General features: G+C 39.5%; 1 protein-coding gene across 1 annotated transcript; it reads right to left on the bottom strand.

Moving 5' to 3' along the window:
* Window positions 1-3417: 3417 nt before the first annotated feature.
* LOC127129988 (uncharacterized) lies at window positions 3418-4416 on the bottom strand. Its single transcript, XM_051059075.1, has one exon. The coding sequence runs from the start codon at window positions 4414-4416 to the stop codon at window positions 3418-3420; it is 999 nt and encodes a 332-aa protein (XP_050915032.1).
* Window positions 4417-16909: the final 12493 nt, after the last annotated feature.

The following is a 16909-nucleotide window of genomic DNA, read 5'->3' as shown; positions in this document are numbered from 1 at the left end:
GAGTACCATATGTATGTATGAATGACAGCGATGCCCAATTCGTCGTGTTCAAAAAGTTGTTGCATGTCCTCCTTTGCAATTATTTCGAAATGAGCAGCTCCGAAAACACCTTCATCAAAATCTATACTACGAATGGCCCCGTGCATAATATCGGACTCATCCACCATTTTCTCAAGACGCATCATAATTTGAGATTTTGTCCCGGACGTCGTTGGAATATCCTTAGCAGCGCTTTTCAACTTTCGACCGGGAACCTAAAAATTCATATAAAATAAATCATGACTTTTTGTGATGCAACAAAATCGTTGCGTATATAATTCAATGGGTATATATATTTGTACCTCTTTTTGAGATGCAACCGACTCGATGCGTCTTGAAATCCCTTTACCAACTTTATGTGTGGGTCTTGTAGGAGTCTAACATTACCATGTAATAAGGATTGATTAAATATCATAATTGTAGCTGAATTGAAATGTGAATACTAAATATTCATAATCATTTAGAACATATATACCTCGGCATCAGGGAAAATTAGATCTGACGGCCAACCAACAAAGGATCCGACTGCATCACGCATCAACGTTGTCTCTGAAACAACGTCAGGTAATGGTAGAAGGGCGTTCGTATCTAATACAAGGTCAACCGAAACTTTCATATATCCCACCGGGAGGGGATTATGGTGAAGTAATTCACCCGAAGTATTGTGCACTTTTCCCTTGCCAACTATGCGATAAGGGTATATGAATGTGTTCATTGGCCGTTCTGCTTCAACAAATTTTCCTTCCTCATCCTTGAGAAATTTGTTGGACAAAAAGGATCGAAATCCTCGGAGTCTTTTTCCGGCCAATTGAATACAATATTTTTGCCGGCTTTCATCGATGTGAAAGGATCTCTAAAAAACATACACATGGAGTGTGTTATTATAAAGTAATATTATAACAATATATGGTCAACAAATAGTCAACAAAAAAAACATATAACAATATATGGTAAGTACCTGTATCTCCGACCATATTTTTTCTTTGCCAACCTTCAAGTCCGGACTTCTCCAATTATCACATGTAATCGGAATATGTTGTCAAACAAGGAAACCAATGTAACTTGCCAACATTGAACCGTTAGGCTCAATTAGTTGGTCTTCAGCACTCCAATGTACTTCAAATTTTACACCCTTGTCTCTTGCACGAATGATTGACTTCATAACAGTCAATCCTCGTTTGATTTCTTTTTCAACATTGTTACGTGATCCATTCGCGTCATGGATATCGTCTTGGTTAGCCATTTTATCTGTAATATAGAAATGATTCAATAAGACCCAAGTAAGACAATGATTCAATACGTGAACACATTCATATACCTTCCATTTCTCTCATGTTACAACAATCTAAACTCTTTTTTTTTTATCATTATTGAATACAAACTCACACACACCTACTGCATGCAAAAGACCAATGCAAACTTATGGTGTTTGGAACATGAACAAACTTGCATCCATAATCATCAAACTTCCAAGCACAAGCTCAAACACACTTCAAATGATATCAGTTTTCAATCAGAAATAAAAAACTCAGTTTTCCCTAAACAACATTAATCAACATAATGCACAAAATGTAAAACTAAGTTTAGAAAATGCCCTAATCAAACACATGAAGAAAGTGAACGGTAACGATGGAGAAGAGAAATACCTTCAAGGTGACGGTAACGATGGAGAAGAAAGTGAACAGTGACGGTGGACGCAGATAACTCAGTGAACGTGAACGCAGCAGCAGAAAAAGGCGACGACGACGATGACGGTGAGGGAGGGAGAACGAACGGAGGACGAGAGTAATCGCAGTAGAGAGTAATCGCAGTAGAGAGAAAACCCAGTTACGTAAACGAAATAGCTTATAGAGAGGGAAAATAAAGAGATATGCAGTATATGTTATAATTTTAATGTTTACTAAAGGGGACCTTAGAGGGCGCTTTTGTAAAAAAAGCGCCCTCTAAAGGGGGCCTAAGAGGGCGCTTCTGAAAGCGCTCTCTAAGGCTTTCCAAAAGCGCCTTCTAAACTGGAAATGTACATGGACTTAGAGAGCGCTTTTTTAAAAGCGCCCTCTAAGGGTAACCTTGGAGGGCGCTTTCACTAAAGCGCCCTCTATTGTTGTCCCTCCATTTCCTCATTATTTTTTTTTTACTTCACTTTAGAGGGCGCTTTGTTACAAAAGCGCCCTCTAAAGGGGGCCTAAGAGGGCGCTTCTAAAAGCGCTCTCTAAGGCTTTCCAAAAGCGCCTTATAAACTGGAAATGTACATGTACATAGAGAGCGCTTTTTAAAAAGCGCCCTCTAAGGTTACCCTTAGAGGGCGCTTTCAATAAAGCGTCCTCTATTGGTGTCCCTCCATTTCCTCATTATTTTTTCGCTTCACTTTAGAGTGCGCTTTGTTACAAAAGCGCCCTCTAAAGTGCGCTGTCTATTCCAATAGTATGCTCCTTATTTTTTCTCTTCACTTTAGAGTGCGCTTTTGTAATAAAGCGCCCTCTAAGGGGCGCTGTCTATTCCAGTTTTTGGCGTAGTGATTCCTGCAATATTGGTGACGTCTTCACTTACAGCTTCTGTCACTTCAGCGTATGAACTTCCATCAACTACCTTGTCTACAACGGTAATCTCATATTTCCAAGGTACAACCTTGGTGCTCTCGTATGGAAAAGGCGTGGGCATACATATCTCGACAGGCGACGACTTATTGGTCACCAGGACCACTCCACCACTATAATATGGGATTTCAACTGGTTCAGGTAAATTGAAACAAGGTTCAATCACCAACACATCCTCGTTCTTCACAACACTGGATATTTGAAGCACTCCTTCATCCATCAAGTTTTGGATATTGTCTCGTACCGCCTGACATCCTCTTGGGTGTGTGGCACACTCTTCACAGTTGTCATGATCAACATTAACCAGGCCAGCTTCCACCAATCGGGAATGGAATGCTGCCAAAGGAGTCTTAACATCCTCCACCTTATCAACCATAACACCAACAGAAGCGTCTTCAATGGCGTTTACTCCAGAATTTTCATGGGGAGGAAGGGGATTGTTCTTCACATTCGGTCCCATGTCCTTGAAAGACAAGATCTTGCTCTCAATCAATTCCCGAACCCTATGCTTCAGCGCGTAACAACCCTCTAAGTCATGCCCGGGGGCACCTTCATGAAAAGGGCAGTGTGCATTAGGGTTATACCACGGAGGCAGAGGATCAGATGGAGGTCCCATAGGTCTGGGAACCACCAAACCCTTTTGCAACAAGGAGGGATAAAGCTCAGTGTACGACATTGGGATTGGATTGAAGGTCGCCCTCTCCCCTTGCCTCCTATTCTGGTTCTGAGCATTTTGCCTCGGCGCTTGAGCTCTCGGTTGTTGGTAAACAGGAGATGCTGGTGCTTATTGATAAGCTGGAGGAGCCGCAGCACGTTGTTGAACTGGAGCTGGTCGATAGACTGGAGGCGCTTGATAAGCCTGAGCAGGTTGTTGATTGAACGCAGGCATCACAGCAGCTACGTATGGTTGTGGAGCATAATGGATGGGATACATGGGTGGTTGATAGGGAATTGGTTGTTGAACATATTGCTGAGGTGAGTATTGTTGTGGTCTCCTTGGAGGAGCTCTTCCTTGACCAGCAGTCACAACATTTGTTTCCCCTTCCTTCTTTCTAGGAAACCCTCCAGAGAACTTCTTTGGATTAGCATTTGAAGTTCCAGCTACAGCCGCCAGTTTGCCATTCCTTACACCACATTCAACACGAGCTCCGATAGCCACAAGATCCGAGAATCCCAGGGAAGCGCTTCCAACCATCTTCTCATAGAATTGAGGCTGGACAGTGTCGATAAACAGTTCGGCCAATTCTTTCTCAGCAAGAGGTGGTTCAACCTGAGAAGCCAGTTCCCTCCATCTTTGAGCATACTCCTTGAAGGACTCCTTGTCATGTTGGAACATGCTCTGCAGCTGTCTTCTGTCAGGCGCCATATCCATATTATATTTGTAATGTTTTATGAACGCGTCTGACAGGTCCTGGAAACACTTGATCTTATTCTGATCCAGACTTAGATACCATTTGGAAGGAGCCCCACTTAAGCTGTCCTGAAAACAGTGGATCATTAGCTTGTCGTCCTCCACGTGTGCAGCCATTTTGCAGTAATACATGATGAGATGGATTTTTGGACAAGTGTGCCCCTTGTATTTGTCGAAGTCCGGAGTTTTGAATTTTGCTGGAATCACCAACCCGAATACAAGGCATATTTCTTTGGCAGCAGATCCAAATATGTGGTCTCCTTCTAGATCTCGGAATTTCTTCTCAAGGAGCTGCATGATCTCCTTTACCTCCCTGAAGTCCTCAAACCTTACTTCGTCACCAGCAACAGTTGAGTCAACAGTCTGATACATGTGGTTTTGATCTTCATAATGAGGAACATGCCTAGCATAGGCGGCTGGTGGAACCACAGTATGGATGACTGGACGTGCGTCAGTGTAAACACTACGCCAAAAACTTGAATAGACAGCGCACCTTAGAGGGCGCTTTCTTAAAGAAGCGCACTCTAAAGTGAAGAGAAAAATAAGGAGGAATAGACAGCGCACTTTAGAGGGCGCTTTTGTAACAAAGTGCCCTCTAAAGTGAAGCGAAAAAATAATGAGGAAATGGAGGGACACCAATAGAGGGCGCGTTTATGAAAGCGCCCTCTAAGGGTACCCTTAGAGGGCGCTTTTAAAAAAGCGCTCTCTAAGTCCATGTACATTTCCAGTTTATAAAGCGCTTTTGGAAAGCCTTAGAGAGCGCTTTTAGAAGCGCCCTCTTAGGCCCCCTTTAGAGGGCTCTTTTTTTACACAAGCGCCCTCTAAGGTCCCCTTTATTAAACATTAAAATTATAACATATATACTGCATGTCTCTTTATTTTCCCTCTCTATATGCTATTTCATTTACGTAACTGGGTTTTCTCTCTACTGCGATTACTCTCTACTGCGATTACTTTCGTCCTCCGTTCGTTCTCCCTCCCTCACCGTCGTCGTCGTCGCCTTTTTATGCTGCTGCGTTCACGTTCACTGAGTTATCTGCGTCCACCGTCGCTGTTCACTTTCTTCTCCATCGTTACCATCACCTTGAAGGTATTTCTCTTCTCCATCGTTACCGTTCACTTTCTTCAGGTGTTTGATTAGGCCATTTTCTAAACTGAGTTTTACATTTTGTGCATTATGTTGATTAATGTTGTTTAGGGCAAACGAGCAGTATATGGTGTTCATGAGCACCTTGTTGTAAGATTTTTTTATTTCTGATTGAAAACTGATGTCATTTGGAGTGTGTTTGAGCTTGTGCTTGGAAGTTTGATGATTATGGATGCAAGTTTGTTCATGTTTCAAACACCATAAGTTTGCATTGGTCTTTTGTATGCAGTAGGTGTGTGTGAGTTTGTATTCAATAATGATGAAAAAAAGAGAGAGTTTAGATTGTTGTAACATGAGAGAAATGGAAGGCATATGAATGTGTTTTTTGTGTAGCTTCACGAATATGGTCATTGTCTTACTTGGGTCTTATTGAATCATTTCTATATTACAGATAAAATGGCTAACCAAGACGATACCCATGACGCGAGTGGATCACGTAACAATGTTGAAAAAGAAATCAAACGAGGATTGACTGTTATGAAGTCAATCATTCGTGCAAGAGACAAGGGTGAAAAATTCGAAGTACATTGGAGTGCTGAAGACCAACTAATTGAGCCTAACGGTTCAATGTTGGCAAGTTACATTGGTTCCCTTGTTCGACAATATATTCCGATTACATGTGATAATTGGAGAAGTCCGGAATTGAAGTTTGGCAAAGAAAAAATATGGTCCGAGATACAGGTACTTACCATATATTATTATATGTTTTTTTTGTTGACTATTTGTTGACCATATATTGTTATAATATTACTTATAATAACACACTCCATTTGTATGTTTTTTAGAGATCCTTTCACATCGATGAAAGCCGACTAAAATATTGTATTCAATTGGCCGGAAAAAGACTCCGAGGATTTTGATCCTTTTTGTCCAACAAATTTCTCAAGGATGAGGAAGGAAACTTTGTTGAAGCAGAACGGCCAATGAAGTATGCCGAGATTATTTCAGCCGAAGAATGGGATAACTTTGTCGCCAAACGAAGAAACGAAAAATTCCATGTAATGTCTATTAATTATGGTATTATACAATTGTTAAGTTACTTGGTTCTAATATGCCTTAAACTTTTTTATCCAGGAAGTAAGCGACAAAAATCGGAAAAGGGCATCAAAACCCGCGTATCCGTACAAAAAAGGGCGTACGGGATATGCACGGTTACAACAAAGAATTGTGAGTATATTCAAATGCTATGAGCTTATACATTGTCACAATATGTTATAATTGATGATCTTATAATCTGATTCAATTTGTAGCTAGCCGAGGAGAAAAGTGACGCAACATCTCTTCCAGAGCACGTATTGTGGAAGGCTGCTCGGGTTGGGAAGGATGGGGCTGTCGTTGAAGCGGTTCAAAATGTTTATGACGAATGTGTAAGTATATGTAACATTATTTCTTTAATTATATCGAAAATTTTGTTAGACATATAATTCATTTTTAATCTCCTCTAATAATATTTCAGGAGACTTTATCCCAAACCTTACCTTCAACCGAGGTCCAGGATTGTAGGAGCGTACTTAGTCGAGTACTAAATGTTCCTGAGTATTCCGGTCGTGTGAGGGGTAAGGGTTTTGGTGTGACTCCGTCGTCATTTTATAAAAAACCAAAAACAAAAAATCCTACCAACAAAGAGGTGATGGAGACCTTGGCGGAGTTAAGGGCACAAGTACTCGAACTGCAAAAGGAGAATGCAAGGTATAGAGAGGAAAGGTGCGGTTCCGAGGCAAAAGATACTAGTGACCAAGCTAGTATCAATTGTCAACCGAAATTTCCCGAGGTAATTATATATCTTATTATGAAATTAAAATAGCTCTTTTTTACTTGACACATATACACGTTAACAATAACATTTATTATTGGTTTAGGGCATTACACCTTGTCAGCTGTATCTATCGTCACCAACTTATCGCATGGTTGGCAAGGGAAAAGTGCACAACACTTCGGGTGAATTACTTCACCATAATCCCCTCCCGGTGGGATATATGAAAGTTTCGGTTGACCTTGTATTAGATACCGACGCACTTCTACCATTACCTGACGTTGTTTCAGAGACAACGTTGATGCGAGATGCAGTCGGATCCTTTGTTGGATGGCCGTCAGATCTAATTTTCCCAGATGCCGAGGTATATATGTTCTAAATGATTATGAATATTTAGTATTCACATTTCAATTCAGCTACAATTATGATATTTAATCAATCCTTATTACATGGTAATGTTAGACTCCTACAAGACCCACACATAAAGCTGGTAAAGGGATTTCAAGACGCATCGAGTCGGTTGCATCTCAAAAAGAGGTACAAATATATATACCCATTGAATTATATACGCAACGATTCTGTTGCATCACAAAAAGTCATGATTTAATTTATATGAATTTTTAGGTTCCCGGTCGAAAGTTGAAAAAAGCTGGTAAGGATATTCCAACGACGTCCGGGACAAAATCTCAAATTATGATGTGTCTTGAGAAAATGGTGGAAGAGTCCGATATTATGCACGGCGCCATCCGTAGTGTAGATTTTGATGAAGGTGTTTTCGGAATTGCTCATTCCGAAATAATTGCAAAGGAGGACATGCAACAACTTTTTGAACACGAAGAATTGGGCATCGCTGTCATTCATACATACATATGGTACTCCGATCAATCTATTATTTACTTAGTTGAACAATTTATTTACACATTTCAATGAGTAGCCTAATGTTTATTATGTTTCTATTTAAGGTATATGTATGTAACATTGATGCGGGGAACTGAATTGTGTAACCGATTCAATTTTATTGCTGCTTCCCGTATCAACACAACGTTTATAACGAAAAATCCAACATCCGTAAAGAATGAACTAGTCGATAGATTCATGGCGGCCGACGATAATACTACACCCAGTTTGTATTTTTTACCATTTAATTCTGGCAACGGGTTAGATTTTCTTTCTAATAATTTCATTCTAATCTATGTATATCTTTTACGTAGAAAATTTTCATGCATCTAAATTTTTGTTTTATTTTACAGTGGTCACTGGGTGTTGGTTGCTATGGATCTTTCGAGACTAATGGTGTATTATCTCGATTCGTTATCGGGTGATTGGAGTAAATATCCGAGTATGAAGAAGACGGTTGACGCGTAAGTGAAATTCCCTTAAATATTCGTGTGTATTTGTATATTTAATTATGTCTGTCAGATTGATCTCAATATACGTTTTTATTTTGTTAGGGCAATACTAAAATTTAGATCGAAAAAGAATTATCCTAATAGGAAGGACATTACCTGGGTCAGAGTTCAGGTATATATTAAGTATCTTATTTTTGCTTATAATAGTGTTTGTTTTTTTGCTTATAATAGTGTTTGTAAGAAATTAACTATATATATATTGTTTGTTTTTCTGTGTAATGTCCTCAGCAAAACAATTCGGTCGATTGCGGATTTTTTGTATTGAGATTTATGAGAGATATCATTGCGTTGAATCATATAGACATCCCAAAAATGGTATGGAATAATAACTTAGGGTTTATTTTAATATTATCGGATATTTCATTTAATTTGTTACTAAATCATGAATATGTTTTATTCTCTTAAATGTAGTACTTTGAGGAATACAAATCTTACTCAAGAGCTCATTTGGATGAAATGAAGGATGAATTGTGTCAATTCATTGTTGATCAAAGAATCATATAGCTAGGTTGTATATTGTTGTACATATATGTATGAAATGTTGTTGTTGTATGTTGTTGTTGTATATATGTTGTATATTGTTGTTGTACTTTTACTAAATCATGAATATGTTGTTGTATATTGTTGATCAAAGAATCATATATTAATGTTGTATATATGGAGGATTAATGTTGTATATAAATGGATTCATGTTGTATATATCAATGGATTAATGCTGTATAACATTGGATTAAAGGATGAAATCAATATGAATTTTACACTTTTGCAGCATGCGAACAGGTTCCCAATTAAATATCCATTGTTTTTCAAACAAATTTTTTTAAAATAACTAACACTTTAGAGGGCGCTTTCTATAGGAAGCGCCCTCTAAACACTTTACATTGACAACTTTAGAGGGCGCTTTGTCCAGAAAGCGCCCTCTAAACACTTTACATTGACAACTTTAGAGGGCGCTTTGTCCAGAAAGCGCCCTCTAAGATGGCCCTTTATGGACCACTCAAGAGGGCGCTTTTTTCTGAAAGCGCACTATAATGTGGCCCTTAAAGGGCCACTTTAGACAGCGCTTTCTCCAGGAAAACAAAGCGCTGTCTTTACCTATGCCAGCGCCACTTTAGAGGGCGCTTAAAAGCGCTATTATAGGCCAAAATAAGCGCCCTCTTTTCCCTTATTTGGCGTAGTGAAACCGGTAATGGCACGGCTTGTTGGACAGATTGCCCCATTTCGTGTACCACCTCCGCTCGGGGGACGAAGTCATAAGGTAGCCCATATAGAGGAAGGGTTGAGGGTAACGTCCTCTGAGGCGGGACTTCTACTGTTGGGCCCTTGGTCTCTGAAATCACGGTCGCTTGTGGAATCTCAAACCTGAAGGTTAAAGCTTGCAGCATCTCTCGCATCTGGGACATGCCTCCTTTGATTTCGTCTAGTTCAACTCTAACTCGTGCGCTCTCTTGTTCTTGTTCAGCCATTCTCTGTCTTGCCCTGGCGCGAGTATTATACTGGTGTTGAAAATTCAGCGTGACACTGTTGGAAGAAAGGGCGGAGTGAGACTCTTTTTTTTTTTTTGAAAATGTATGAATGCATGTATGGATGCATTTGTTTGCAAAACTCTTAGTTATCTTTATTATTTATTCCAGCAATGTTAGAATATAAGAACAACATGTAATAATTGAGACCCAAAATGACAACTTTCATTAATTAAAATCAAATTCGAATACAAAAGGATTTAACTTCAAGTACACATGATTCGAATACAAAAAGATTTAAACACCAACAATTCAAATTCAAGTACAAGTAAACTTAAGTTCTGTCTCAGCTCTTATGATCGTAGCCAGATCTGTGGTGAGATCATTCATCATTTTCTTGATAAACTTGATGAAATTGAAAACTTGAGGAGGTGTGTTTTCTGGACACATACACCAATCCGCTTCCTGGAGTTTTTCTGGGAGTTCCAACATATTTAGGTTAACAAACCTAGCTAAGTTGCGGAACTTGCCATTCCATTCAACATAGAGCTCTTGGAGTTTCTGGATGACCTTTTGATCCTCATCTAAGGTTGCTCTAGCCTCTCTATACAACCTTTTCCAGTACACACAATCATTCTTTAGGAGTAAGTAGGCTGCATCACCTTCTTGGCTTTCCAAAACTGCAAACCTCCTAGTAGCTTCTTCCAACTAGTACCTGAGATGGTGACAGTTTCTTTCAGCTTCTTCCTTTTGGAGTATCTCGCGAGACAACTTTTCCTCGCATTTCTTCATAGCGTCCCTCAATTCATGGATCTGTGCCTCAAAGTCGAGCTTAATTTCTTTTTTATCCATAAGAGATTTATCCAACATTCTCCCTAGCTCACAGATCCTATACTCAGCTTTCTTGAGCTCTTCCTTCCTGGTTTGGATCACTGATGTGGAACCTATAAGGATATGATCAAGATCATCTTTTTGGTCTTCTAATAGCCTGGCTCTCTTGTTGCTATCCTCAAGTTCTTGGGCTTTTCCCTTACGTTCCTCTTTCAAATTCTGATTTTCCAAGATAACTCGGTTCATCTGAATCCGTAATTCAGTATTCTCCAATTCGAGCTCCTTAACCTTAGTAGCGAGTTTCTCCATGTCCTCAGGGAGTATAAGCTCGGGCTCAGGAGTTTTAGGAAAAGCTGAGGCCTTCAAGATGAATGGCAAATGGATTTCCTCAACTCTTTCCTTCACCCATTGAATGTAAGGTTCTTTGGCGAGAATGTTTCTTTTTCCAAACTCTTTACCCTTTCTTACAACCTTTAACCAAGCCTTTCGTACTGCTCTTACATCAGGATTGCTTGCTTGGATGTCAGAGAGCACAAATGGCTGTAAGTCCTTTGCGTCAGGAGGACCATCCATGGAGTAACCGTGTTGCATTCGAGATAGCATAGGGTTATAATTGATGCAACCCTTGGTACCCAACAATGGTACATTAGGAAATTCCCCACAACTGACTATAATGTCTGGGGTTTCCCACTCTCGGATATACCATTTGATGGAACTTGCGGTGAGAGAAGCTAATTTTTGAGGAGACTTAAGTTCTTTTGCCACAAAAAGTCCTTCTTCGGGCATGTGCTGCATGAACCAAGTGTAAAGCAAAGGAGCACAGCACAACAAAGTTCCACCCCTCTTTTCATGTCGAGCGTGAAGGGCATGGTAAATGTCGGCTAAGAGAAATGGTACTGGATTGCCAGAGAGAAAGACTTCTATGGCTACTTGATCCACAAATTTTTCAACATTTGGGAAGAGCACAATCTAATGGATCAATAAAGCCAAAACAACATAGAATGCATTCCAATTTCCACTTTTCTTGAACTTTAGAGCTAAATCTTCCAAAAACATCGCGGCAAAACCTTCGCAACCCCCTTTTTCAACCCAATTGTCTCGAACAGTCGGGACATTGATACTTAGGGCTGAAGCTATCTTCTTTGGGCCCATATCTTCTTCGAGCTTTGGAAATGGATTAAAATCTTTCAATTTGAGACCCACGATTCTCTCAACTTCTTCCAAAGTAGGAGCTAGCTGGAAATCAGCGAATGTGAAACAACGCAGAGGTGGATCATAATATTGTGCCAGAGAGCCGATAATTCCATAGTCAACTTTCTTATTTAGAAGGCTCAAAATTTTCCCATAGTTTTTTCCGAACTCATCACGTCTACTGAGAGACAAATCAGAGATCAAACCCTGCAGACTGTCCAACTTAGGTTCCTTATACTTAAGCGTGAAAGTGTGTCTTATTGAAGTTGTCATTTTCAAGTTCTCAATTTCTGAAACAAATAAGAGACAACTAAGAGCTTGCTTTTTTATGATGTTGATGCAATGTATGAATGTAATGCATTTTTTTTGTATAGGTTCAATAGGCTTAAGGCATGGATAAGGCTGATTGCTTTGTATAGAACATGGTTCTCACCAGGTATGGTCTAAGTTTTTTTAAAAGAGTTCCTAGAGTCATGGATCCATTAGACTGTTTGCTACTTGCGGCAACTTACTTGCCGGGCATCAACTCCATCTAAAGAATCTACTCTAAGTGAGGTTCTCGCATCGATCCAACGAGAAATACATCTCGCAGACCCACACTACGCAACCATCTTTCCTAGTTGGACAAAGAACTAAGGTTCTACAAATGGTTCTCAGAGTCATGGATCCTAAAGAAAATATCGAAGCTTACGGCAACTTACTTGCCGAGCGACAACATCCTCTCAAGAATCTACTCTAAGTAAGGTTCTCGTACCGACCCAACGAGAAATACATCTCGCGGACCCGCACTACTCAACCTCGTCCTATCTTATGATTTTACTCGAGACTCGGGTAAAAAGTCTTTTCCACAAGGTTTGCAATCAGATACCCAAATACCAAAGCATACCGAACCAATACAACAGATTATATCAATATGACAATAATGATAACAAAAAATATAAACAAAAGCCACACAAGTCAATAAACAAAGGCACACAAATGACCTAACTAGGCTTGACTCACTTAGGGGTTTTATTCCCCAGTGGAGTCGCCATCTGTCGCACCTCGAAAAATGGGGATACGACTTTAAATCGAAACACGATCGCACGCTCGCAATGATGGACTGAACAGAGTCGCCACCGAACTTTATTTATTCCCAAAATGGGAAAGGGAAAATATCGATAAAACCCCTCAAAGAAAGGATAAGATATGGTCATCGCAACCAATATCAGGGTTCGGGAGTCGATTACGCAAGGGGAAGGTATTAGCACCCCTCACGTCCGTTGTACTCAACGGGAACCATTAGGTTAGTTGCGTGCGTTAGTGTTAGTTGAAATATTAGGCTTTTTGAATTATTAGGTGGGAAAGAAAGAAAGGATGAGAAGAGAATGTTTTTGGATTTTTGACGAAGGACTAAACCTAAGTTTTTTATTAGTGGGCCTGACAAGATTTACAAATCCTGCTCCTACGTATCTCAAAAGAGAAATCAAGGCTTACGTAGTTCTGGGTAGAAAAATGTTTGTTTGTTGGTCGATTTTAGCGAAAGCTATATTGTATTAATCAACGAGAACATTGTTTTACCCAAAACAGATGAGGAGTGGACGCATACCACACATCGAACGGATTTGTAAATCTACATTCGGAAAAGCGTCACTTATCTCGACTCAACAATCGTGGCCGAAACATTGTTTTGTATCACCTTAAGACAATATATCTTTCATTTATGAAAAGGGTTCTTTGATTAGTCGCACGACGGAGAAAAAGAGTGTGATTGGTTGGAGGTATTTTGATTGATGGCGAGAGCTTGGATGAACGAGATATACATCTCGAATCCTAGCCTCAGGAGTGCACGGTATACACCATGTTCCATTTCCATCTTTATTGAAAGAGGTTAAGATAGGAATTAAGTATTTTGGAGTTTGAAAGACGAATACTTGTGACTTGCAAGCTCTTACAGCTTGGGTCTAGTACTCGGGACTACGTCTTGACATTCCACCCAGGAAGTCTGTTTCTTTCCAATATTGCTAAGAAAATGATTCGAATATTTACGAATGTTTTGGAGGGAAGACGGATATTTATAGCTTGCAAGCTCTTACAGCTTGAGCCTAATATTCAGGATTACGACTGGATATTCCCTCCAGGTAATCTTTTCCTTCCAACTTTATTAAGAAAAATGGTTTAAATATTTATAAATATTTTGGAGAGAAGACGAATATTTATGGCTTGCAAGCTCTTACAGCTTGAGCCTAATATTCGGGATTATAACTGGATATTCCCTCCAGGATAATCTTTTTCTTCACGTTTTATTTAGAAAATGATTTGAATATTAGAATGTATAAGGGAAGACGAATATTTATGGCTTGCAAGCTCTTACAGCTTGACCCTAATATTCGGGATTATAACTGGATATTCCCTCCAGGATAATCTTTTTCTTCCAATTTTATGAAAATGGTTTGAAATTAAATAAAAAAAGATTAATGTTCAAATGTTTGAAATTATTGAAAATTAAGTTGGTATTGCTTAAAAGCTCATTGTAAGAAGGCCCAAGAGTAAGCCATGTGAGGTTGACGACGATGCTTAAAAGCAATCGACTTACAAGTGCATGGATTTGAAAATTCAAAATAATGAGACAAATGAATTGGGCTCGAACAACCAAATAATGAGACATAAAAATGTCAGAAATAAATAATAAAAAAAACATAACCAAGTATTTAGTAAGTGAATTGCACAAAATGATGAGCGATTACTCAAACCTTCAACAAATCAAAAATATAAGAAACAAAGAATTAAAAAAAGAAAAGGAAAGAAAAATATATTTACTTTTTTTTAAAAAAAAACATAAAAAATAAAAAGTGGAGCATAGTGGTTTCGAACTCAAGATCAGAGGGAAACCAGTCAGCACTCCAACCACTCAGCCATAAGTCACTGGCTATGAGATTGAGACAACCGTGAATAGATGAGTGCTGGAAGTTCGAAAAGGAAAACAAGCATAAAGGGCTCTCCCAAAGGTTGGAGCCCAAGCCCAACAGACAAACTGAACCCAAACAAACCAACTGGATTCGGGTTAGAGGACCTTCAAAGCATAAACCAACAAACAAAAAAAAAGCAGAAACTCAAACGGTGAGCATATACCTAGCTGCCCTACATGCTTCGGTTTCCTCAAGAGAAAATCCCAACAACCAGTAACTAATGAGGCACACTTAAACGAAAAGTCAGGACCTTTGGATAGAAAAGAGACTGACCCAAAGCCATAATACCCGTCATTAAGTAATCCCAGCTCATAAAAATAAAACGAGAAAATGAGAATAACAACGTCAAACCAAACGACCTTCTTCCCCAAAGCAATTTTCTCTCTAGTAAATGAAAATCAAACAAAATCGACCACGCCACAAACAAAGATGATGAGTCTGCAGCTCGAAACAAATTGCGATGAACATAAACACCGACCCTTTTCTCATCCTAGGGACTGGACTGAATTGCTACTCGTCGGGATCGAATAAACAAAGCAAACAGCATGATTCGAGAAGGAAGGTTTACCTGTTACGACGAGATCACACGGTCGAAGGGAAGGTAACGTCGTCTGCGTGAGCTTGCTCGCGTGCTACCCTTGGATAAAGGTCTTGTTAATCTTCCGTCGTTTTGCCTTCTTTCCGTCGAGAACTTATTTTCTAGGGTTTTATTTTAATTTTTTCTTGAACAGTAGCCGCTCTCCTCTAGGTTTTTTGTGAATAGTGGACGCGCCTCTCTAGGTTTTATGTGAATAGTGGTTCTTCTTTTATATGCCATTAATATCTTTCCTCTGATGTGCAGCGGAGGCTCTCGTACGAAGGATGTTGGGGAAATTTTGTCCTCATCCCTAGTTGGTGGTCCCCCCTTCTCTACTCTTTATTTACCCTTTTACTGCTTGGTAAGAAATTAACCACTACTTACAAGTTTACTCGACACACTTGAACAAGAATGGGATATGTGCTATTTGAAATATTGGAATGGGATTGTATTAGTTCATGACCGTGTTGTTTGATGTTGTGCAGGGTCTTGTGTCATGGCGCAGTTTGGTGAGCTGCCATAAGCGTGACGGTTCGCTTCACAACATGAGCCTGATAATGCATCTCTGCAATGTCGCCCATTATGTTGGTATCATGTTAGCATTAACCTAGTTTTGACTTTGGCTTGGCAACTACGGGCTTCTTAGCTGCTGCAGAAAGCTTGAACGAACCTTTAACCTTAGCAAGCTTTCCAGAAGCAACATTCTTCTTCAATTTTTGGAGCAATAGCTTCTTGAAGTTTCCAAGAAGCTGTTTCTGTTTCTCTTTAATGAATTTTACAATCGCGTATTGGCTCGAACCGTTCTTCTCCTTCAACGACACTATTCCATCCTTAATCATCTCTTCGTAAGTAGGATGGGAAACAAGGTTTCGTGGTTTGGAATCTTTCTTAGGTTCGGTTTCCTTGACTTTTGACAACACTTTGAAGATATACCATCTGATGCTGTTTGCTTATGAGATTTTTTATCATGTTCAGGTATACCATCCTCACTAGCGGTAAAATTACCTGCACATTCCAGGCCTTGGGACACAGCGGTTGTAAAGTTTTGGATTCTGTTTGATACTTAATGCCGGTCATAAACTTGTGAATAGTTTTACAAGGTAATGTTGCAAGATGGCATTTTTAAGTCGACAATGGTATGCAAACAATGGTTATATTGTATGCAGCAAACTTGCTTTTTATGAATTTTGAATTTTAAACTTGTGCTTCTTCATTGGTTTCAGGTGGTACCATAGCAACAAATACTTCAACCTGAACGTGGGTGACGACGGCTGAAGCATTGGCAAGTGTGTTACATTCTGATGTTGACGGTCTATCAGGAGCATGGGAAAGATGGCTGATGCCACAGTTGAAGAATTTTAGCACCATCTGTTGAATCAGTTCCTGAGTGGTCCTCTTGCATAAGATATGCAGTCACTGGTAAAGGAAAGTATGGAACAACAGTTCCTCTTTTGAGACAAAAAAAATTCTGGATTCCTTGATGGCACCTTTACCTCCAACAGTAGCTACAACTGATGACGAGTTCCAAACAGTAAGTACAATTTCA

The sequence above is a fragment of the Lathyrus oleraceus genome, chromosome 3, assembly GCF_024323335.1.
Source record: "Lathyrus oleraceus cultivar Zhongwan6 chromosome 3, CAAS_Psat_ZW6_1.0, whole genome shotgun sequence".
NCBI classification, from domain to species: Eukaryota; Viridiplantae; Streptophyta; class Magnoliopsida; order Fabales; family Fabaceae; genus Lathyrus; species Lathyrus oleraceus.
This window is presented reverse-complemented; position numbering and strand designations above follow the sequence as displayed.